A 26,492-nucleotide genomic window follows, 5' to 3' on the forward strand; every position below is an offset into this window, starting at 1 on the left:
GGGCGCATACGCAGTGCGCCCGCCGAATCTGCCGGCTGGCAGATTCGTTCCAAAGTGCATTTTGATCACTGAGATAGATTATATCTCAGTGATCAAAATAAAAAAAATAATAAATGACCCCTCCCCCCCCTTTGTCACCCCCATAGGTAGGGACATTAAAAAAATAAAGAATTTTTTTTTTCCATTAATGTTAGAATAGGGTTAGGGTTAGGGCTATGGTTAGGGCTAGGTTTTGAGTTAGGGCTAGGGCTAGGGTTAGGGCTAGGGTTAGGGTTTCGGTATGTGCACACGTATTCTGGTCCTCTGCGGATTTTTCCGCTGCGGATTTATGGCAGATTTACCGCGTTTTTTCTGCGCATTTCACTGCGGTTTTACAACTGCGATTTTCTATTGTAAAACCGCTGCGGAATCTGCAGAAAGAAGTGACATGCTGCAGAATGTAAACCGCTGCGTTTCCGTGCAGTTTTTCTGCAGCATGTGTACAGCAATTTTTGTTTCCCATAGGTTTACATTGCACTGTAAACTCATGGGAAACTGCTGCGGATCCGCAGCATTTGACGCAGCGTGTGCACATACCTTTAGAATTAGGCTATGTGCACACGGTGCGGATTTGGCTACGGATCCGCAGCGGATTGGCCACTGCGGATTCGCAGCAGCGTTCCATCAGGTTTACAGTACCATGTAAACCTATGGAAAACCAAATCCGCTGTGCCCATGGTGCGGAAAATACAGCGCGGAAACGCTGCGTTGTATTTTCCGCAGCATGTCAATTCTTTGTGCGGATTCCGCAGCATTTTACACCTGTTCCTCAATAGGAATCCGCAGGTGAAATCCGCACAAAAAACACTGGAAATCTGCGTAAAATCCGCAGGTAAAACGCAGTGCCTTTTACCCGCGGATTTTTCAAAAATGATGCTGAATAATCTCACACGAATCCGCAACGTGGGCACATAGCCTTAGGGTTAGGGTTGGAATTAGGGTTGTGATTAGGGTTATGGCTACAGTTGGGATTAGGGTTAGGGGTGTGTTGGGGTTAGTGTTGGAGGTAGAATTGAGGGGTTTCCACTATTTAGGCACCTCAGGGGTCTCCAAACGCAACATGGCGCCACCATTGATTCCAGCCAATCTTGTATTCAAAAAGTCAAATGGTGCTCCCTCAATTCCGAGCCCCGACGTGTGCCCAAACAGTGGTTTACCCCCACATATGGGGTACCAGCATACTCAGGACAAACTGCGCAACAATTACTGGGGTCCAATTTCTCCTGTTACCCTTGAGAAAATAAAAAAATGCTTGCTAAAACATCATTTTTGAGGAAAGAAAAATGATTTTTTATTTTCACGGCTCTGCGTTGTAAACGTCTGTGAAGCACTTGGGGGTTTAAAGTGCTCACCACATATCTAGATAAGTTCCTTGGGTGGTCTAGTTTCTAAAATGGGGTCACTTGTGGGGGGTTTCTACTGTTTAGCCACACCAGGGGCTCTGCAAACGCAACGTGATGCCCGCAGACCATTCCATCAAAGTCTGCATTTCAAAAGTCACTACTTCCCTTCTGAGCCCCGACATGTGCCCAAACAGTGGTTTCCCCTCACATATGTAGTATCAGCGTACTCAGGAGAAACTGGACAACAACTTTTGGGGTCCAATTTCTCCTGTAACCCTTGGGAAAATAAAAAATTCTGGGCTAAATAATTATTTTTGAGGAAAGAAAACGTATTTATTATTTTCACGGCTCTGCATTATAAACTTCTATGAAGCACTTGGGGGTTCAAAGTGCTCACCACACATCTAGATAAGTTCCTTTCGGGGTCTAGTTTCCAAAATGGGGTCACTTGTGGGGGGTTTCTACTGTTTAGCCACATCAGGGGCTCTGGAAACGCAACGTGACGCCCGCAGAGCATTCCATCAAAGTCTGCATTTCAAAACGTCACTACTTCAATTCCGAGCCCCGGCATGTGCCCAAACAGTAGTTTACCCCCACATATGGGGTATCACCGTACTCAGGAGAAACTGGACAACAAATATTGGGGTCAAATTTCTCCTGTTACCCTTGGGAAAATAAAAAAATGCAGGCTAAAAGATCATTTTTGAGAAAATAATTTTTTTATTTTATTTTCATGGCTCTGCGTTATAAACTTCTGTGAAGCACTTGGGGGTTCAAAGTCCTCACCACACATCTAGATTAGTTCCTTTGGGGGTCTAGTTTCCAAAATAGGGTCATTTGTGGGGGATCTCCAATGTTTAGGCACATAGGGGCTCTCCAAACGTGACATGGTGTCCGCTAATGATTGGAGCTAATTTTCCATTTAAAAAGCCAAATGGCGTGCCTTCCCTTCCGAGCCCTGCCTTGCGCCCAAACAGTGGTTTACCCCCACATATGGGGTATCAGCGTACTCAGGACAAACTGGACAACAACATTTGGGGTCCAATTTCTCCTATTACCCTTGGCAAAATAGGAAGTTCTAGGCTAAAAAATCATTTTTGAGGAAATAATTTTTTTATTTTATTTTCATGGCTCTGCGTTATAAACTTCTGTGAAGCACCTGGGGGTTTAAAGTGCTCAATATGCATCTAGATAAGTTCCTTGGGGGGTCTAGTTTCCAAAATGGGGTCACTTGTGGGGGGAGCTCCAATGTTTAGGCACACAGGGGCTCTCCAAACGCGACATGGTGTCCGCTAACAATTGGAGCTAATTTTCCATTCAAAAAGTCAAATGGCGCGCCTTCCCTTCCGAGCCCTGCCGTGTGCCCAAACAGTGGTTTACCCCCACATATGAGGTATCGGCGTACTCGGGAGAAATTGCCCAACAAATTTTATGATCCATTTTATCCTATTGCCCATGTGAAAATGAAAAAATTGAGGCGAAAAGAATTTTTTTGTGAAAAAAAAGTACTTTTTCATTTTTACAGATCAATTTGTGAAGCACCTGAGGGTTTAAAGAGCTCACTAGGCATCTAGATAAGTTCCTTGGGGGGTCTAGTTTGCAAAATGGGGTCACTTGTGGGGGAGCGCCAATTTTTAGGCACACGGGGGCTCTCCAAACGTGACATGGTGTCCGCTAAAGAGTGGAGCCAATCTTTCATTCAAAAAGTCAAATGGCGCTCCTTCCCTTCCAAGCCCTACCGTGCGCCCAAACAGTGGTTTACCCCCACATATGAGATATCAGCGTACTCAGGACAAATTGGACAACAACATTCGTGGTTCAGTTTCTCCTTTTACCATTGGGAAAATAAAAAAATTGTTGCTAAAAGATAATTTTTGTGACTAAAAAGTTAAATGTTCATTTTTTCCTTCCATGTTGCTTCTGCTGCTGTGAAGTACCTGAAGGGTTAATAAACTTCTTGAATGTGGTTTTGAGTACCTTGAGGGGTGCATTTTTTAGAATGGTGTCACTTTTGGGTATTTTCAGCCATATAGACCCCTCAAACTGACTTCAAATGTGAGGTGGTCCCTAAAAAAATGGTTTTGTAAATTTCGTTGTAAAAATGAGAAATCGCTGGTCAAATTTTAACCCTTATAACTTCCTAGCAAAAAAAATTTTGTTTCCAAAATTGTGCTGATGTAAAGTATACATGTGGGAAATGTTATTTATTAACTATTTTGTGTCATATAACTCTCTGGTTTAACAGAATAAAAATTCAAAATGTGAAAATTGCGAAATTTTCTAAATTTTCACCAAATTTCCGTTTTTATCACAAATAAACGCAGAATTTATTGACCTAAATTTACCACTAACATGAAGCCCAATATGTCACGAAAAAACAATCTCAGAACCGCTAGGATCCGTTGAAGCGTTCCTGAGTTATTACCTCATAAAGGGACACTGGTCAGAATTGCAAAAAACGGCAAGGTCTTTAAGGTCAAAATAGGCTGGGTCATGAAGGGGTTAAAATAAAATCCAGAAAATTACATTGTATAAATTAAATAAATTTGCATTTTGCAGAGAGAAATTTGATCCCTCTGGCAAACCAGACTTCATACTTGATGGCAAAAGCCTTGTTGGCAAGCACAGCAGTCAGACATTATTTGTAGTTGATGAGGTTTGCGCGCATGTCAGGAGGAATTTTGGTCCACTCCTCTTTGCAGATCATTTCTAAATCAATAAGATTTTGAGGCTGTCGCTTGGCAACTCAGGGCTTCAACTCCCTCCATAAGTGTTCTATGGGATTAAGGTCTGGAGACTGGCTAGGCCACTCCATGACCTTAATGTGCTTCTTTTTGAGCCACTTCTTTGTTGCCTTGGCTGTATGTTTTGGGTCATTGTCTTGCTGGAAGTCCCAGCCAAGATCTATTTTCAATGATCTGACGGAGTGAAGGATGTTGTCACTCAAGATTGTACGGTACATGGCTCCATCCATTTTCCCTTTGATGCAGTGAAGTAGTCCCTTAGCAGTGAAACACCCCCAAAACATAACGTTTCCACCTCCATGCTTGACAGTGGGGACGGTGTTCTTTGGGTCATAGGCAGCATTTCCACAGCGCTTTAAAGTTTAACAGTTTCAAACACAACAGTCATAAGTGACAATGTTAACAGTACAATAATTAAAGCGAAATAAGACGACCCTGCTCGTGAGAGCTTACAATCTACAATGAGGTGGGGAGATACAAAGTATAGTTGTGTATTTACAATGATGCATTTACAATGATGGTCCAGCCATCGTCAGGGAGTGGGGGATAGATGGAAGTAGTGAATAGGCTACACACACACACATAACATGACAAACACAGCGAGTTGAGTTAATGCCAAAGACCTCAATTTTTGTCTCATCTGACTACAGCACCTTCTCTCAATCACTTACAGAATCATCCAGTTGTTCATTGGCATACTTTAGATGGGCCTGCTCATGTACCTTCTTGAGCAGGGGGACCTTGCGGGCACTGCAGGATTTTAAACCTTTACGGTGTAATATGTTACCAATGGTTTTCTTGGTGACTGTGGTCCAAGTTGCCTTGAGATCATTAACAAGCAGTTATAGGCTGATCTCTCACCTTCCTCATGATGAAGGATACCCCATGAGGTGAGATTTTGCATTGTGCCCCAGATCGATGTTGAATGACAGTCATGTTGAATTTCTTCCATTTCTCCAACAGTTGTACCTTCTCACCCAGCGTTTTACTTATGGTTTTGTAGCCCATTCCAGCTTTGTGCAGGTCTATGATCTTGTCCCTGACATCCTTATAAAGCTCTCTGGTCTTGCCCATGTTGTAGAGGTTAGAGTCTGACTGATTAATTGAGTCTTTGGACAGGAGTCAATCATAAAGGTGACTATGTAAAACAGCTGTCTTTAATGCAGGTAATGAGTTGATTAGGAACGTCTAACTGGTCTGTAGAAGCCAGAACTCGTAATGGTTGGTAGGGGATTAAATACTTATTTTTTCACTGCAAAATGCAAATAAATTAATAAAATTTATAGAATGTGATTTTCTGGATTTTATTTTTGATATTGTAACTCTCAATGTTAAAATTAACCTACCCTTACAATTATAGACTGTTCATGTCTTTGTCAGTGGCAAACTTACAAAATCAGCAAGGGATCAAATACTTATTTCCTCTACTGTACAGCTCTGGAAAAAATTAAGAGACCACCAAATCAAAACCCTGTCATGGGCAGCCCAATCTCCAGACCTGAACCCCATTTAAAACCTCTGGAATGTAATCAAAAGGATGATGGATAGTCACAAGCCATCAAACAAAGAACTGCTTACATTATTGTGCCAGAAGCAGTGTGAAAGACTGGTGGAAAGCATGCCAAGACGCATGAAAGCTGTGATTAAAATTCATGGTTATTCCACAAAATATTGATTTCTGAACTCTTCCTGAGATAAAACATTAGTATTGTTGTTTCTAAATGATTCTGGAACTTGTTTTCTTTGCATTATGTGAAGTCTGATAGCACTGGGTTGTTTTTTTTATTTTGACCATTTTTCTTTGTCAGAAAAAAAATACAAAATGTATTGCTTGGAACTTGGGAGACATGTTGTCAGAAGTTTATAGAATAAAAGAACAATTTACATTTTACTCCAAAATATAGCTATAAAGAGAAAAATCAGACAAGCTGAACATTTTGCAGTGGTCTCTTAATTTTGGCAAGAGCTGTATATATAGACATAGATATACACTGCTCAAAAAAAATAAAGGGAACACTTAAACAACATAATATAACTCAGTAAATCAAACTTCTGTGAAATCAAACTGATCACTTAGGAAGCAACACTGATTGACAATCAATTTCACATGCTGTTGTGCAAATTAAATATACAACAGATGGAAATTATTGGCAATTATCAAGACACTCAATAAAGGATTGGTTCTGCAGGTGGGGACCACAGACCCATCTCAGTACCAGTGCTTCCTGGCTGATGTTTTGGTCACTTTTGAATGTTGGTTGTGCTTTCACACTCGTGGTAGCATGAGACAGACTATACAACCCATACAAATGGCTCAGGTAGTGCAGCTCATCCAGGATGAAAAGTGATCCTTTGGTAAATGGGCCATTTATAGGTGCTTCAGGGATGTGAAAGAAGTGATTTTATATTATCTATACATAGGGATACATAGTAAATTAAAAACATTTTTTTAAATTCCCACAAAAATGTTTGTTATAAGAAGGACACACAACAGAAAGGATACATTACAGAACAAATATAATGCAGCACTTAACCCTTGAATGACATTACTCCCTTCCTAAAATAGCAAAGTAACGTTGATATGTGTCATACTCGTCAGTTTCCTCCTCTGTGCAGTGCATGTGGCTGTCTACAGACAGATGGACACAGCCAGATCGCTGACTTACTCCTGGTCAAACCCTTTTCTCAGCTCGTGTAATCCAGTGTGAGGTTTCTGAACCACGATTAGCATGAAAGTGACTGAGCCAGTAATAAAGACAATGGTCAGAGGACATTATATGTTCTTAGTGTTGTAGACGTGATGAAAAGCCGAGCATCTGGAGAAGAAATTAGAAGAAGTTGTGTTGTAGCAGATTACAAGTATGTCTGCTCTCCAAGGCAATGAAAAGGTGGTGTAAGTGTATCCCTCGTAACATGGGAAACAGAGGAAAACAAGTGGACACTTATGCTACATGGAGACCAGCTGTTATGGAGCCAAGCGGCAGCGGGCACACTATTCATGTATAAAGAGCCTCAGACTCAGGGTAATAACGATTAGGGAGCAGTGAATATTGTGTGCACATAAGGGAAATGAAGGTCGTGGAAAATGAAGAGCAATTAGACTAGGATCAGGAATACTTGGGGACCCAATGATAGGTTGCTCTCCCCTTCATGGAACCATATAAACACTGAGTTCACATACCGAAAACAGAGTTCCATGTTCTAAAAGGGAATCTGGCCGGAACACACCTGCTGAGAGTGAAATGATATTAATGCTTAAAGGGCATGTCTTTTACTGGGACAACACTTCTTAAATGTCTGAGTCCCCTGAGTAAAATAAGAAAACCTTATGCTTACTTTCTGCACTGCTGCTCTTTCAGTGATGTCGGCGCCTAGTCATGAGAACACTGCGGCCAAGCAGAAGCTATTGATTGTCATGTGAGAGCTGCAGCCAATGTCATCGATATCGACGAATAAGCATCAATTCAGGAGGCTACTATAATGTTTTCTTATTTTACTTGGGTGCCTTACGCATTTTAAAAGTAATTTTTCAAATTGTGGCCTATCCTTTTAATGCTTATTATACAGCCCAAAGACTACAAATATCCAGACTGACAGTGCTTCCTTCTCTGGACCCAGTGAACATGTGATTACTAGTTGAAGGGAGGGACCTTGAGATGCTGGGTCGTAGTCAGCTCTGCAGCTGTGCAGGCGGATAGCGGACATCAGCAATAAAAAAAAAATATTAATGTTAAAATGCCCACCAAAGGTCTTTTAAGACCTTATTGGGGGCACAGTGTGTAAAATAAATGAAAATATACCGGTAAATATAAATAAAAAAGCTAGATTAAAATAGAAAAAACATGAATAAAACAAAACTAAAAAAGAGGTACACTGCCGGTCTGAATAGCTGTTTTTAGCTCTGCCTCCATAAAAAAAATAATTGTGATTGCTATATAAAATATTAAAATCACTGAAGCTACTAATGAGAGGGCATTCACCCCCCACATACACAGATTTGCAGTAGAAACAAGAGCTGACGCTTTGAGTCTCTTTTACATAGAATTGTACAATGGACATAAGGAAGTAAGGAATTTCATATAGCCAGATGGTGAGGAAGCAAATTAAGATATGAATAGTTCTGCATTCAAGTTTCCTTTGAAGCCAATACATCCCGGGTGTAAAAAAACAATTAAACCAGGATACCTATTGGTCCTCCAGGATGAAGCCCCTATAATAAAAGACTGAGACTTATAGAATAGACAGGAGAGGCATCAAGTTTTGAAAGGAATGAAGGGAATATCTAACAACTGTTAGAGATAGAGACTGTTCCTTCAGGATGCACATTCCTTTCATCAAAACATCTTGGCAGACATTGAGGCACTGGTGGGAAGTTATGAATATTGAAGCCTGTATGAATCAGATACTGATGGGACATATGTTTTCATATTCAACACTAATAGGGGAAGAGTATGCATATTTTTTGATAACTAACACTTGCATATAAACTCCAATAGTGGCCAGATAGCTGACAAAAGCCATATCATGTCTGGTCTCTGAGCAAAGGTAAAATCTGTTTGGAGAATATGGTGGCAATCTCAAACTTCTGCAAATGTCTGGGGTGAAAATATTTTATAAGTTGGGAATTTCATAAATTCCTGAAGGGCTGAGAACATCCCGCAGCGGCTTGTGTGAGGTCATTAAGGGGGGTGTGAGGGTGTATCTCAGGTGCTGATAAGACCAAGGCACTGTCATGATCCAGGCCGGGTTTTGGTTTTGTCTTACCTTTCCCAGTCTGATCATGTCAGGGGTTAACTTTCCCTGCCTAGTTCCCATGTCCGGTCTGCTATATCTTGGTGCTGCTACCTGTGTGCAGTGCCAGTTATATTGAGTGCCTTCGGCATGCTAGCTGGCTCTGGTGAGTTCCTGACCTGTCTTGCTGCTCTTTTCTGACCCGACCCGTGTCTGCCTACCTTCCACCTACCCATTCCTGTCCCTTTTCCCTTGTGTGTTTGGATTCCCCGGTATAGACTTTAACTTGGCTCTGACCTGATTCTCTCTCCCCCCTCTGGTATATCAGTTACTAACCGGTACTGATCTTTTGCTCTCGTCTGACTTTGCTCTGTGGTTTTCCATTGATACTGCGTTTTCTCTTGGTATTGACTCGGCTCTCTGACTACTCCACTGCCACCTAGTGGTAGCTTCGCTGTATTACTGTGTGTCTGCTTCATAGCAGGAATTTCAGCTCACTCTATACTTTGTTGCCATCTAGTGGAGTCTGTGTTACTCTGCATTAACCCTTAGTACTACAGCGTCATAACTGGCCACACATTTTTTTCTCTCTCTATGGATCCACTTCGTGCTCTTGCAGATCAGATGTTAAATTTGACCCAAATGATGCAGGAGTTGTCAGTGGAACATAGAGCTTTTGCTACTTCCCATAACCAACTCCAGGGGGAACTTACTCAAGCTGTTAAGTCATTTCAGGGTCCTATGGCACAATTAGTCATTAGGCAATCCGACCCCATTGATATTTCTTTTCACTCTCCTGAACCTACGGTCAGGCTCCCAGATACTTTCTCTGGAGAAAAGGAGAAGTTTCATACATTCAGAGAGAGTTGCAAGCTACTTTTCTCCCTTAGACCCAGGTCCTCTGGAAATGAGAGTCAACGGGTGGGAATAATTATCTCTATACTCAGGGAGGGTCCTCAAACTTGGGCTTTTTCTTCACCTGTTACTGCCCCTGAACGTATGTCTGTGTATAGGTTCTTTGAGGCTTTAGGACTGATTTATGACGAACCAGGTCAGGGTAGCAGAGGACATGATCATGGGTCTCTCCCAGGGTAAACTTAATGCTGAATGGTATTGTTCTGAGTATAGACGGTGGTCCACCAAGGTGTCTTGGAATTACTCTGCTTTAAGATGCCAGTTCAGGAGAGGAATTTCGGATCATCTCAAGGACTTTCTGGATCTCCATCCGCCACCTAGTTCTTTGGAGGAGGCCATGACTCAGGCCATTAGCATGGATCGGAGATTGCGGGAGAGAGGAGTAATTCAGCGAGAGGTTCCAGTATACCCTGCTAAGTCCGAGGTGATGCCATATACGGAACCTATGGAGGTTGGGGCCACTAACCTCAAGGAGGAGAGGAATTGGCGAATCAAAGGGAGATTATGTTTCTATTGTGAAAATCCGGAACATTGGAAGAAGAAGGACTGCCCCTCTTGCCCACCGTCTGACAACTTGCTTGGAAACGCTTAAATCTGGGTGACTGTCGAGGTCACCCAGACTCACAGGTACTGTTTTACTCATTTCAAAAGATTCTGTTAGAGGTGGAATTTTGATGTAGACATGGTTACACACCCCCTTCAGCTTTTGTGAACTGTGGGTCATCTATGAACTTTATTCTTTTTTATTCTGAAATTTTTATAGAATCTCAAGATATTGTTAATTGAGGTCCTAATTGTTCTAATGGTTGCCTTTCTGTTGTTTCTGTGTCTTCCGTTAATCTGGAGGGCATTCCGGAGTACCTGAAAGATTTTGGAGACATGTTTTCTGAGAGAGAGGCTGAGGTCTTGCAACCACATCACCCCTATGATTGTACTATTAATCTGATTCCGGGTGCTAAATTGCCCAAGGCCCCTTTGTACAATCCTTCTGGCCCAGAAAGCACCGCTATGAAAGATTATGTCTCTGAAAGTTTACGCAAAGGTCACATCCTTCCCTCTGTCTCACCTGTGGCTGCTGGATTATTTAGTTAAAAAGAAAGACGGTGGTTTACGCCCTTGCCTCGACTTTCGGGAACTGAATAAAATTACGGTGAGAAATACCTACCCCCTACCACTCTTTCCAGATATTTACAACCAATTGTTTGGGGCTAAGTGGTTTCCCAATACATCATACTCAGAAAAAATGGAGTACAAATCCAATTTAGTACAAAAATATATATAAATTTATTACAACATACATCAGCAAGCAAAATTTACATAATATGTCGGAAAAAGAAATAACAATGTCAGCGAGGAAAACACAAGATGGACACAAACCATGTGGCCGCCAAACACTGCAAGATTTATAAAGAGTAAAGTGCCATGTGCTATATAAGTAATTAGGATAAGGAGACACTCCAGGACATAGTGACTAATCTATCACTCATATAAATCCATGGGACACCCACAAATATCTCACCAGTCTAAGTATATGCCCAGTCCTGGGTCCCTTACCCATATCGCAGTGACAGGAGGTCCACACAGTGCAGCCCCAATGCGCGTTTTGCGTCGGCTTCGTCAGGGGGTGGAGTTGGGGCTGCACTGTGTGGACCTCCTGTCACTGCGATATGGGTAAGGGACCCAGGACTGGGCATATATTTAGACTGGTGAGATATTTGTGGGTGTTCCATGGATTTATATGTGTGATAGATTAGTCACTATGTCCTGGAGCGTCTCCTTATCCTAATTACTTATATAGCACATGGCACTTTACTCTTGATATATCTTGCAGTGTTTGGTGGCCACATGGTTTGTGTCCATCTTGTTTTTTCCTCGCTGACATTGTTATTTCTTTTTCCGACATATTATATAAATTTTGCTTGCTGATGTATGTTGTACTAAATTTATATATATATTTGTACTAAATTGGATTTGTACTCCATTTTTTTTAGTATGATGTATTGCAATTTGGAGTGTCCTAGTCTTTTGATGTGGTCCCTCTATCATTTGCTCATACACTTGTGGTTGAGAATGAATAAGAGGGTTAATGCTTCCATAGTGAGATGTATTTATTAAGTGGTTTCCCAAGTTGGATCTCAGGGGAGCGTATAACCTTATCCGTATCCATGAGGGGGACGAGTGGAAAATGGCATTTCTCACCTCTGAGGGTCTGTTTGAAAACTTAGTAATGCCCTTTGGCCTTATGAACACACCTGCTGTGTTTCAAAACTTCAGCAATGATGTATTTTCTGATTTCAATGGGCACTTTATGGTTGTATATCTTCATGACATTCATATTTTTTCACCTGACAAAGAATCTCACATTGATCATGTACATGCGGTTCTTCATAGGTTACGGGAGAACTTCCTGTTCGCTAAACCTGAGAAGTGTATATTTTGTGTCCAAGAGCTTTCCTTTTTGGGGTTCATCCTCTCTGCCAACAAACAACTAAACCAGGATACCTATTGGTCCTCCAGGATGAAGCCCCTATAATAAAAGACTGAGACTAAAAGAACCGTAATTTCCCCCCGGGATCAATAAAGTGTATCAATAAAGTGTATCATATCGAATAGACAGGAGAGGCCTCTTACGTTTTGAAAGGAATGAAGCGAATATCTAACAACTGTTAAAGATAGCAATTGTTTCTTCTGGATGCACATTGCTTTCATCAAAACATCTTGGCAGTCCCTTTCAGACAAGGCGGTAACAACGCCAGAAGGGAAGTTGATCTTACAGAAATAGTTAAAAAATCTGGGGAACCTATTCTTCTCCGGAGTTTGGATGCTGAAGAGGCGTTCGATCGCCTGAGTTGGCCTTTTATGCTTAAGGCCATTGGAACACATGGCATAGAAGGCCCTTTTTTAAAAGCTGTAGCAAGTACACCAGACTCATCAGGTATAAGAGATCTATTTAATAATATATGTAGTTTATATTGGGATATATGATGACAGATCCAATTTAATGTTGCCACTGCATGCTTGGAGCCTAGAGCCACAGGAAGCTGCTAGTGGAGGACACTATCTAAGAGTATCTCATAGATTGCCTATCTTAAAGGGGTCAGATTAATGGTTAATAACATCCATTAGAGCTATACCCATGTCATGAGCTGGAGCAGTCCAGAGGGTATTTTTCTTTCCTCTGTGTTTCAAAAGCTGTTTCCCTATTGATGTTGACAAAGTTAATAGGTGATAAATTAAAGATCCCATAATAAAATACTCGGATTTATTCACTATGTCACCATGGCCACAAGAAAACACAATACTATGCAATGGATAACTAACTCCTCTGTATATTTTTTTACTGCAGTTTTACAGTCTTTGTCAAATTGAGTGGCTACCCTCATTGCGCCTTATGTTGAGGCATTACAGTGATCCATATCCTTCAGCTTGTGGAATAACTCTATTGTACTCTACAACTTTACCTTGAAATTTCCCCTCCATTTTTTGTACTGCAACGTTTAAAAATGCATTATCAATCCCTTCTGTGACTACTGACCTCTTTTGATAGATCCACACCCCCATAAAGGACCATTTGCAGCTGCAATTTTAGGTGACAAAAAAAATACAAAGTTCCCTGCCCTATCATTGTATCTAAATCGCCTCTCTAAGGAAAAGTGGGTTTTTTAGAAGAAACAACTTGTCCCAATGACAGGGCCCATTAACCCTGTTCATATACAGATGACTTCTAACTACCATGATAGGACTGATAATTTATAAGCCGAATTCACAATAAAAGAAATTGCTGCAGATTTGCCAAGGGTCAAAGGTAAAATATGCAGCAGATTGGCGACAAAAAAATACATTTTTTCCATTGTTTCAGTTCAGAGAAGAGCTAACAGGATGGTGAGCGGACTGCTAACTATTCCCTATGAGGAATGGTTAAAGGATCAGGGAATGTTTAGATTGTAAAAAGGAAGGCTAAGAGGAGACTTAATAGCTGTCTACATATCTGAAGGGATGTCACAGTGTAGAGGGATCATCATTATTCTCATTTGCACATGGAAACACGAGACGCAATGGACTCAATCTGAAAGGGAGGAGATACAGATTAGATATTAGAAAAAAACTTTTTGACAGTGAGGTGATCAATGAGTGGAACACGCTGCCACGAGAGGTGGCGAGTTCTCCTTCAATGGAAGCCTTCAAACAGAGACTGAACAGACAATTGTCTGAGATGGTTTAGTGAATCCTGTATTGAGCAGGGGGCTGGACACGATGACCCTTGAGGTCCCTTCCAACTCTAACAAACATTCTATGATACAATTCAAGTTTTTTTTATAATGTCTTTAGGGAGCACTGCCTCCTTACCATGTTTGCCCCGGGTGATATCCACATATTGGCAGAGTCGGGGGTGGACGATGGTCTTGAGGATTTGAAATCGGCCCAGGATTTTGATAGAGTTTGGAGTAAGAGGGAGACCATTACTTCCACATACATCGTGAGGGAGTGCTGATGCGAAAAACGTGAAAGCTCCTAGTCCTGCATCCCTGAGAGAAGCCATGGTGGAGGGAGGGCTGCCGGCGACTTGCTGAGGAATGAACTGCGAACACAAGACAGAGCATAGATTAGGAAGACAATGCTACGACTGCCACTGCCACATGCACGTACTCACAGACACAGAGGATTGCAGCATACGTGATGCATCCTAGCAAATCAGTGGATTTATCATTGTAGAAGAGCATTTTCTCTTGTACTTTGGGTGTCACTTCCACACAATGACACAGATCTCCATTTGGATCAGTAAGTGGAAGTGTTCTTGTTTACATCCAGGTGAAAAACTTTACAAACCTTTCACTTCCTAAAGTAGTTTAGGTGTTGCTTTGTGAATGAAATCCAACAGCAGCAAACCGCTCTCTTCTGTTCTTCTAAATTGTGTCAGCGTTAGCAACATATAACAACCCTGGGGGCCGCTCATCATCTGTATGTAGTGGCTGCTGCCAAGTGCTGCAGATCAGCTGCTATAGAAGAGAACAGGAGCTGATCTGCAGTACCGGCAGCGACACCCTGAATGGAGTTGTGCACTGCAGCTCCCTATATTGTCTACATCCCGCTGGCACCAGAGTGAGCAGCTGATAGTAGAGCTGCTAGGTCAGACCTCCACAGATCACACACTGATGACCTATCTGTCACAATCCCCCCATATGTATACATGTTCAGCTCAGGTGACTTTGCCAATAGGGAGAGACCCGTCCGTCATGGGGATCGGATTGCGGAGACATTGGCCAGGGATCACCTCGGATTAGTTAGCTAAAGCGCAAAGTCCTTAGCCATCTTTGCAAACTCTGTTTTCTCTGAAATGCTGCAGTGTTTAAGAGAAATACCAGTCCTCAATAACCCCGGCCAACTCGGATTCATGCTGTGCGTGGTTCAGGCAGAATGGATCTGATGACAGGTGCCCATTCAATTTATAGAAGGAACCTGGATGGGGCACCCTCATGCACATTGGTTGTATGGTCAGCTTAAAGGAGTATGCCCCTCTCCAAGATCCTATCCCAATATGTAGCAGGTGTAATAATGATAATATTAGCAAATACCTTCAATTAGAAATGTAGCATAGTTTTTATGATTCGCTATGTCTCTTTCCTCATGTGCAGGCATTGCAGGACCTTAGGTATCCATGATTACGACCACTGATATAGTGGCAGTTAGTTAGCTAGTTGGTAGTGGTCGTAACTATGGATACCTAAGGTCCTGCAATGCCTGCATATGAGTTATAGGAGTCAGGACTTGCTTATCCTGACAAAATATAGCTGGCCCAGAAATACGGTAACCACACCATTTAGGGTATGTTCCCATGGTCAGTAAACGCTGCGGGTTGGACACTGTGTACACCGCAGCGTCCAGATGTTACAGCATAGTGGATGCGATTTTAAGAAATCCCATGTCCACTATGCGTGCACGGATGCCCGCAGCTTACCTGTGGAGACGGACATGCGGCACGTCTTTCTAGACCGCAGCATCTCTATTTATCTTGCCGAAATGCTCAGTCTCCGCAAGATAAATATCAACAGTCCAATGTATAGGACACAGTGATTCCGCACGGTTCAGTGAACACATGAGGAATCACCGTGCGAACAAAAGCTGACAGCGCTTTGGACGGAGTGGACATGTGCTGCGTCCATAGCGCTGCCTAATACTGACCGTGGGGACGTGGCCTTACATTTCCCCATCTCTATGATGCTATGCACCACTGGTCTTCTCCACACTATACAGATGGTTGAGGACCACACAGAGGGCTATCACAGGCCACGGTGTGCACAACTGGCTTAAAGGGGTTGTCTACTGCTTGGACAACCCATGGTGAATCCCTGTTTCTCCGCAGTAAAATAATAATACTTATACTCACAGGTGTTCCCGGGGCTCTGCGTGACATCCATGTGGCCAGTCAGCACTGGCTTCACTGCCTGCTCCTTTAGAGAAATCAAATCTTCCTCCAAGTGTCAATTATGTCCATAAGAGGAAGGCCAGCGGTGATTGCCAGCAGGGATCACGGGATAAAATGGCAGCGAGCCCCGGGAGAACCACTGACATTTGTTAAATGTATCGTCTATTTGACTGACAGAGAGAGCGGAGTACAGAGTTTGAAAAAGCTGGGGTCTCAGTGCTCGGACCCCCATCGATCACAAAGTTGTCACCCATTCTTTCTTCCCCAATATCTACTTGTGACATTATTGATGCATGAGCCCTAGTTATATATATATATATATATATATATATATATATATATATATATATATATATATATAATAGAATGATAGCTAGACACATACTGTAGATATATCGATAGATAGACAGACAGCAGGACTTTGCCTGCACACAGCCTTGTCACACCCTGCTGCACGCCCGCCCTGCCAGTCTCACCCCGTGTTCCTCCGTGTGACGGCGCCTGTTCTCCCGGCCGGCCAGACCTCAGCACACAAACACCACTGTACTACACATGGACAGAACCGTTGTCATGTGACCGTGACGTCATCGGTAGGCGCCGGTACACTAGGCCTTCCCGTGTGGTCACACGGCGCTGACTGAGGGAAGGATTGGCGACAGTTCCCAGCAGGTGACAGGCGCTTATGGTGTGCTGCCAACACAGCCTTGTCTGTTCCCAGTGCAGCCCCTCTGCAGTATGTGCGGCGCTGTAATGTCCAACCTCGGCTCTGCTGTGCCGGCAGCACCCTGAGGGTCCGCACCCTGCATCTGCTGTGTCTGCAGCACCCTAAGGGTATGCACCCTGCATCTGCTGTGCCTGCAGCACCCTGATAGTCTGCACCCTGCATCTGCTGTGCCTGCAGCACCCTGCATCTGCTGTGCCTGCAGCACCCTGCATCTGCTGTGCCTGCAGCACCCTGAGGGTCCGCGCCTTGCATCTGCTGTGCCTGCAGCACCATGAGGGTCCGCATCTGCTGTGCCTGCAGCACCCTGAGGGTCCGCATCTGCTGTGCCTGCAGCACCCTGAGGGTCCGCATCTGCTGTGCCTGCAGCACCATGGGGGTCCGCATCTGCTGTGCCTGCAGCACCATGGGGGTCCGCACCCTTCATATGCTGGGCCTGCAGCACCCTGAGGGTCCGCACCCTGCATCTGCTGTGTCTGCAGCACCCTAAGGGTATGCACCCTGCATCTGCTGTGCCTGCAGCACCCTGATAGTCTGCACCCTGCATCTGCTGTGCCTGCAGCACCCTGCATCTGCTGTGCCTGCAGCACCCTGCATCTGCTGTGCCGGCAGCACCCTGAGGGTCCGCACCTTGCATCTGCTGTGCCTGCAGCACCATGAGGGTCCGCATCTGCTGTGCCTGCAGCACCCTGAGGGTCCGCATCTGCTGTGCCTGCAGCACCATGGGGGTCCGCATCTGCTGTGCCTGCAGCACCATGGGGGTCCGCATCTGCTGTGCCTGCAGCACCATGGGGGTCCGCATCTGCTGTGCCTGCAGCACCATGGGGGTCCGCACCCTTCATATGCTGGGCCTGCAGCACCCTGAGGGTCCGCACCCTGCATCTGCTGTGCCTGCAGCACCCTGAGGGTCCGCACCCTGCATCTGCTGTGCCTGCAGCACCCTGAGGGTCCGCACCCTTCATATGCTGTGCCTGCAGCACCCTGAGGGTCCGCACCTTGCATCTGCTGTGCCTGCAGCACCATGGGGGTCCGCACCCTTCATATGCTGGGCCTGCAGCACCCTGAGGGTCCGCACCCTGCATCTGCTGTGCAGGCAGCATCCTGAGGTCATACACAGAGCTGTCAGTCACCGCTCACTATACTGCACTTTGACAGCTCGCAGCACATCTCTGCATAGCGCACTGTAAATCAGAGTCCCAGGACCTACAGCGCTGCTCACAGTATTGGACTGGAATTGCTCCAGTAAGGCAGACGACAGAATTGTAATGCAACTTACTAGCAGATTAACCCTATATCTGCAGATCATCAGCAGTTAACAAGCTGACGTGGGCTATTCCCGTTTTGTTGAAAATTATTTCCTAAACTTATTGATCACTGGGGATTTGACCACACCAGCAATCCTGAAAATGGGCCTGTCTTGAATAGAGCACAGGGGTGCAAGCTCAACCGCTGCTCCATTAATTGTCCATTGGACTGCCAGAGAAAGGTGAAAACGGGGCATGGCTACAAATGACTGAATCGATTCATAGTATACTGGGCCACTGGCCACACCAGTATGCCATGGGCTCCAAATGAGAGGACTGTGAACCTGCAACGTGCAGCAATGTCATCACACGGCACACCATAACTATGCCATGCTAATCATGAGAGCAGAAGGAGAAATAAGCTATCCAAAAATAATATGCACACCTAATATACTATATCCAATTTATTAAATATAAAATGCCATGTTAAAAACCAAGATGACCCACTGCATCCACCACTATCAATAATGGAGCCCCTCAAAAATAGATATAATATAAAAAAAAAAATATTTTATCATAATTTGCCACGGTAAATATACATATAGAAAATATAGTATCCTAATGAATAAGGAAACCCCTACTATCCAATTAATAATACCCTAAAGTACAAATGCAGTATAAGGCCGGCGTCACACTTGCGAGTTTTACGGACGTATGAGCGCAGAAATTACGTTCGTAAAACTCGCAAAACAAACGGCACAATTATTCTCTATGCCCCTGCTCCTATCTGCCGTATTTTACTGATCAGTATTATACGGCTTTCTACGGCCAAACAAAATCGCAGCATGCTGCGTTTGTCACCGTACTGCGCAAGAAATACGCCAATGAAAGTCTATGGAAGCGTGAAAAATACAGATCACACACGGACCAGCAGTGTGACTTGCGAGAAATACGCAGCGCTGTTAGAGAGAAAAGACGGTAATTCAGTGCGGTGTACAGTAAAATCACACTGACAGCTTACAGAAGAATAGGTAGAATAAATGTGGACACATAGAATAGGTATATATATATATATATATATATATATATATATATATATATATATATATATATATGTCAGTGAGACACATATATGTATATATATTAATATTTATTCCAGCGCTAGATAGCTTTAAAGCCGGTAATTGAATTACCGGCTTTTGCTATCTCCTTCCTAAACCCGACATGATTTGAGACATGGTTTACATACAGTAAATCATGTCTTCTCCCCATTTTTTTTGCATATTTCACACTACTAATGTTAGTAGTGTGTATCTGCAAAATTTGGCCGTTCTATCTACTAAATTAAAGGGTTAAATGGCGGAAAAAATTGGCGTGGGCTCCCGCACAATTTTCTCCGCCAGAGTAGTAAAGCCAGTGACTGAGGGCAGATATTAATAGCCTGGAGAGGGTCCATGGTTATTGGCCCCCCCCTGGCTAAAAACATCTGCCCCCAGCCACCCCAGAAAAGGCACATCTGGAAGATGCGCCTATTCTGGCACTTGGCCACTCTCTTCCCATTCCCGTGTAGCGGTGGGATATGGGGTAATGAAGGGTTAATGTCACCTTGCTATTGTAAGGTGACATTAAGCCAAATTAATAATGGAGAGGCGTCAATTATGACACCTATCCATTATTAATCCAATTGTAGTAAAGGGTTAAAAAATACACAAACACTTTAATGAAATAAAAACAAAGGTTATTGTAATAATTTATTCTACGCCCAATCCAGTCACTGAAGACCCTCGTTCTGTAATAAAAACAAAATAATAAACAAACAATATACATACCTACCACAGATCTGTAAAGTCCAACGATGTAAATCCTTCTGAAGGGGTTAAAATATTTTGCAGCCACGAGCTTTACTAAAGCAACGTTGCTCGTGGCTGCAAAACCCCGGGGAATGAAGGTAAAGTAGGTCAATGACCTATATTTACCTTCATTTGCGGTGAGGCGCCCTCTGCTGGTTGTTCCTAGATCGTGGGAACTTTCCTAGAAAGCTCCCAGGCTCGAGTTCATAAGAGGCGCCCTCTGCTGGTTGTCCCGGGCATAGTAACTAACTGTGGTTAGTTATACCAAATTATGATTATATTGCGCATAAAAACATTTCACTTCATATATTCAACACTAAAGATTTGCAACACAAATTAAACGATTACCTAAGCATTGATAGTATTTTATTTTCAACTCATTCAAGAGCCTTTTGATAAACAACATTTTGGGTTTTTCCTTCCAGTGCAAAGATGAACAGATTTTTGGCAGTTCCAACTCTTGAACAGGCCAAGTAAAGTTGACCATGAGAAAAACATGGAGATTGCACAGCCTCCTCTTGCACCTCACGCTCCTCCTTTACACAAAGCATTTTTCTGCAGCACAGCTTTTCTCCTCTATATTCGCCTCCTCCAGCAGCACCTCACACTCCTCTTCCATATACAATTGGAAACACTTGATCTTGAGAGAAATTGCACTAATTGCAATAAAGCGTATTATATACACAGCCTATTTCCTGTCATGATCCCAATGGCAGGGGATCACTAAAGGACAAGCACAGATACAAACAAGCTCTAGGGCGATGGAACCTGAGCTGACCGCGACCCTGAACCTAATATACTATATCCAATTTATTAAATATAAAATGCCATGTTAAAAACCAAGATGACCCACTGCATCCACCACTATCAATAATGGAGCCCCTCAAAAATAGATATAATATAAAAAAAAAATATTTTATCATAATTTGCCACGGTAAATATACATATAGAAAATATAGTATCCTAATGAATAAGGAAACCCCTACTATCCAATTAATAATACCCTAAAGTACAAATGCAGTATAAGGCCGGCGTCACACTTGCGAGTTTTACGGACGTATGAGCGCAGAAATTACGTTCGTAAAACTCGCAAAACAAACGGCACAATTATTCTCTATGCCCCTGCTCCTATCTGCCGTATTTTACTGATCAGTATTATACGGCTTTCTACGGCCAAACAAAATCGCAGCATGCTGCGTTTGTCACCGTACTGCGCAAGAAATACGCCAATGAAAGTCTATGGAAGCGTGAAAAATACAGATCACACACGGACCAGCAGTGTGACTTGCGAGAAATACGCAGCGCTGTTAGAGAGAAAAGACGGTAATTCAGTGCGGTGTACAGTAAAATCACACTGACAGCTTACAGAAGAATAGGTAGAATAAATGTGGACACATAGAATAGGTATATATATATATATATATATATATATGTCAGTGAGACACATATATGTATATATATTAATATTTATTCCAGCGCTAGATAGCTTTAAAGCCGGTAATTGAATTACCGGCTTTTGCTATCTCCTTCCTAAACCCGACATGATTTGAGACATGGTTTACATACAGTAAATCATGTCTTCTCCCCATTTTTTTTGCATATTTCACACTACTAATGTTAGTAGTGTGTATCTGCAAAATTTGGCCGTTCTATCTACTAAATTAAAGGGTTAAATGGCGGAAAAAATTGGCGTGGGCTCCCGCACAATTTTCTCCGCCAGAGTAGTAAAGCCAGTGACTGAGGGCAGATATTAATAGCCTGGAGAGGGTCCATGGTTATTGGCCCCCCCCTGGCTAAAAACATCTGCCCCCAGCCACCCCAGAAAAGGCACATCTGGAAGATGCGCCTATTCTGGCACTTGGCCACTCTCTTCCCATTCCCGTGTAGCGGTGGGATATGGGGTAATGAAGGGTTAATGTCACCTTGCTATTGTAAGGTGACATTAAGCCAAATTAATAATGGAGAGGCGTCAATTATGACACCTATCCATTATTAATCCAATTGTAGTAAAGGGTTAAAAAATACACAAACACTTTAATGAAATAAAAACAAAGGTTATTGTAATAATTTATTCTACGCCCAATCCAGTCACTGAAGACCCTCGTTCTGTAATAAAAACAAAATAATAAACAAACAATATACATACCTACCACAGATCTGTAAAGTCCAACGATGTAAATCCTTCTGAAGGGGTTAAAATATTTTGCAGCCACGAGCTTTACTAAAGCAACGTTGCTCGTGGCTGCAAAACCCCGGGGAATGAAGGTAAAGTAGGTCAATGACCTATATTTACCTTCATTTGCGGTGAGGCGCCCTCTGCTGGTTGTTCCTAGATCGTGGGAACTTTCCTAGAAAGCTCCCAGGCTCGAGTTCATAAGAGGCGCCCTCTGCTGGTTGTCCCGGGCATAGTAACTAACTGTGGTTAGTTATACCAAATTATGATTATATTGCGCATAAAAACATTTCACTTCATATATTCAACACTAAAGATTTGCAACACAAATTAAACGATTACCTAAGCATTGATAGTATTTTATTTTCAACTCATTCAAGAGCCTTTTGATAAACAACATTTTGGGTTTTTCCTTCCAGTGCAAAGATGAACAGATTTTTGGCAGTTCCAACTCTTGAACAGGCCACGTAAAGTTGACCATGAGAAAAACATGGAGATTGCACAGCCTCCTCTTGCACCTCACGCTCCTCCTTTACACAAAGCATTTTTCTGCAGCACAGCTTTTCTCCTCTATATTCGCCTCCTCCAGCAGCACCTCACACTCCTCTTCCATATACAATTGGAAACACTTGATCTTGAGAGAAATTGCACTAATTGCAATAAAGCGTATTATATACACAGCCTATTTCCTGTCATGATCCCAATGGCAGGGGATCACTAAAGGACAAGCACAGATACAAACAAGCTCTAGGGCGATGGAACCTGAGCTGACCGCGACCCTGAACCTAACACACAAATAAAAGTAGCCGGGGAACGAGCCTACGATGATCCTAGACGTCTCGCTCCAGCCGAAGATCTAACTTCCCCTATTAGAAGAAACACAGACCTCTCTTGCCTCCAGAGAAATACCCCACAGAAATAGCAGCCCCCCACATATAATGACGGTGAAATGAGAGGAAAGCACATACGCAGTATGAAAACAGTTTCAGCAAAATGAGGCCCGCTAAAGCTAGATAGCAGAGTATACAAAAGTGAACTGAGCAGTCAGCGAAAAACCCTTCAAAAAACCATCCTGAAATTACTTGAACTCATGTGCCAACTCATGGTACATGAGGAGCAATTTCAGCCCACTAGAGCAACCAGCAGCAAGAATCACATATCTGCAGGCTGGACTAAAAAACCAAATAAAGCAAAACACCAAAACAGGAAAATCCAAACTTAGCTTGACCAGAAGGTTCTAGGAGCAGGGAGCAGAGATAACAAGACACACTGGATGCATTGATAACCGGCGAGGAAATGCCAGCAAAGCCAGGTTAAATAGGAAACTCCCATATCCTGATGGAACAGGTGGAACCCAGAGACCCAGGAAAGAAAAGTCTCCCAGTACCATCAGTAACCACCAGAGGGAGCCCAAAAACAGAACTCACAACAGTACCCCCCCCCCCTTGAGGAGGGGTCACCGAACCCTCACGAGAACCACCAGGGCGACCAGGATGAGCCCTATGAAAAGCGCGAACCAAATCATCAGCATGAACATCCGAGGCAACCACCCAAGAATTATCCTCCTGACCATAACCCTTCCACTTGACCAAATACTGGAGTTTCCGTCTGGAAACACGAGAATCCAAGATCTTCTCCACAACATACTCCAATTCTCCCTCCACCAGCACTGGAGCAGGAGGCTCAAGCGAAGGAATAACAGGTACCTCATACTTCCGCAACAACGACCGATGGAACACATTATGAATAGCAAACGATGCCGGGAGATCCAAACGAAACGACACAGGGTTAAGAATTTCCAAGATCCTATAGGGACCGATGAACCGAGGCTTGAACTTAGGAGAAGAGACCTTCATAGGAACAAAACGAGAAGACAACCACACCAAGTCCCCAACAAGAAGTCGAGGACCCACGCGGCGACGGCGATTAGCAAACTGCTGAGCCTTCTCCTGGGACAACTTCAAATTGTCCACCACATGACTCCAAATCCGATGCAACCTATCCACCACCATGTCCACTCCAGGACAATCAGAAGGTTCCACCTGACCAGAGGAAAAACGAGGATGAAACCCCGAATTACAAAAGAAAGGAGAAACCAAGGTAGCAGAACTAGCCCGATTATTAAGGGCAAATTCGGCCAGCGGCAAAAAGGTAACCCAGTCATCCTGATCAGCAGAAACAAAACACCTTAAATAAGTTTCCAAGGTCTGATTAGTTCGTTCAGTCTGGCCATTCGTCTGAGGATGGAATGCAGACGAAAAGGACAAATCAATGCCCATCTTAGCACAGAACGTCCGCCAAAATCTAGACACAAACTGGGATCCCCTGTCAGAAACGATGTTCTCAGGAATCCCATGCAAACAAACCACATTCTGAAAAAACAGAGGGACCAACTCAGAGGAGGAAGGTAACTTAGGCAAGGGTACCAGATGAACCATTTTAGAAAAGCGATCACACACAACCCAGATGACGGACATTTTTTGAGAGACAGGGAGATCCGAAATAAAGTCCATGGAAATGTGCGTCCAAGGCCTCTTCGGGATAGGCAAAGGTGACAACAATCCACTGGCCCGAGAACAGCAAGGCTTAGCCCAAGCACAAACCTCACAAGACTGCACAAAAGAACGCACATCCCTCGACAAGGAAGGCCACCAAAAAGACCTGGCCACCAAGTCTCTAGTACCAAATATTCCAGGATGACCTGCCAACGCAGAAGAATGGACCTCGGAGATGACTCTACTGGTCCAATTATCCGGAACAAACAGTCTCTCAGGCGGACAACGATCAGGTTTACCCGCCTGAAACTCCTGCAAAGCACGTCGCAAGTCTGGGGAGACAGCAGACAAAATCACCCCATCCCTAAGGATACCAGAGGGCTCAGAATTTCCAAGGGAGTCAGGCACAAAACTCCTAGAAAGAGCATCCGCCTTCACATTCTTTGAACCTGGCAGGTATGAAACCACAAAATTGAAACGAGAGAAAAACAGTGACCAACGCGCCTGTCTAGGATTCAGACGCCTGGCAGACTCAAGGTAAATCAAATTCTTGTGATCAGTCAAGACCACCACACGATGTCTAGCACCCTCTAGCCAATGACGCCACTCCTCAAATGCCCACTTCATGGCCAAAAGTTCCCGATTACCAACATCATAATTCCGCTCAGCCGGCGAAAACTTTCTAGAAAAAAACGCGCATGGCTTCATCACTGAGCCATCGGAGCTTCTCTGCGACAAAACCGCCCCCGCTCCAATCTCGGAAGCATCAACCTCAACCTGAAAAGGGAGCGAAACATCTGGCTGACGCAACACAGGAGCAGAAGAAAACCGGCGCTTAAGTTCCTGAAAGGCCTCCACAGCCGCAGGAGACCAATTAGCAACATCAGCACCCTTCTTAGTCAAATCCGTCAAAGGCTTAACAACACTAGAAAAATTAGTTATAAAACGACGATAGAAATTAGCAAAGCCCAAGAACTTCTGTAGACTCTTAAGAGATGTAGGCTGCGTCCAGTCACAAATAGCCTGAACCTTGACGGGATCCATCTCAATAGTAGAAGGGGAAAAAATATACCCCAAGAAAGAAATCTTCTGGACTCCAAAGAGACACTTTGAGCCTTTTACAAACAAGGAATTGGCCCGCAGGACCTGAAACACCTTCCTGACCTGCTGAACATGAGACTCCCAGTCATCAGAAAAAACCAAAATATCATCCAAATACACAATCATAAATTTATCCAGATATTCACGGAAAATATCGTGCATAAAGGACTGGAAGACTGAAGGAGCATTAGAAAGTCCGAAAGGCATTACCAAATACTCAAAATGTCCCTCAGGCGTATTAAATGCGGTTTTCCACTCATCACCTTGCTTTATTCGTATAAGATTATACGCACCCCGAAGATCAATCTTAGTGAACCATTTAGCCCCCTTAATGCGAGCAAACAAATCAGTCAACAATGGCAAAGGATACTGATATTTTACGGTAATCTTATTCAAAAGACGATAATCTATACAAGGCCTCAAGGAACCATCTTTTTTGGCCACGAAAAAAAAACCTGCTCCCAAAGGGGACAAAGATGGACGGATATGTCCCTTTTCCAAGGACTCCTTAACATAATCCCGCATAGCAGTATGCTCTGGCACTGACAGATTGAACAAACGACCTTTAGGAAATTTACTGCCTGGAATTAAATTTATGGCACAATCGCAATCCCTGTGAGGAGGAAGCGAACTGAGCTTAGGCTCCTCAAAAACATCCCGATAGTCAGACAAAAACACAGGAATCTCAGAAGGAGTAGATGAAGCGATAGAA

The 26,492-nt window shown here is 43.5% G+C and overlaps 1 protein-coding gene across 2 annotated transcripts in view; it reads right to left on the bottom strand.

The window, feature by feature from the left end:
• TBCK (TBC1 domain containing kinase) overlaps window positions 1–16,777 on the bottom strand; it is a 494,232-nt gene extending 477,455 nt beyond the window's left edge. The window contains exons 1-2 of one of the 2 annotated variants that reach the window (XM_069743716.1): window positions 16,673–16,777; window positions 14,120–14,351 (exon numbers count right to left, since the gene is read on the bottom strand). In XM_069743716.1, the coding sequence (XP_069599817.1) occupies window positions 14,120–14,312 (193 nt within the window). In that variant the 5' untranslated portion in view covers window positions 14,313–14,351; window positions 16,673–16,777. Of the gene's footprint in view, window positions 1–14,119; window positions 14,352–16,581 lie in introns of both variants that reach the window. The other variant, XM_069743717.1, reaches the window with a different exon arrangement.
• Between the last annotated feature and the right edge of the window lie 9,715 nt (window positions 16,778–26,492).

This window comes from Ranitomeya imitator, chromosome 1, assembly GCF_032444005.1.
Source record: "Ranitomeya imitator isolate aRanImi1 chromosome 1, aRanImi1.pri, whole genome shotgun sequence".
NCBI classification, from domain to species: Eukaryota; Metazoa; Chordata; class Amphibia; order Anura; family Dendrobatidae; genus Ranitomeya; species Ranitomeya imitator.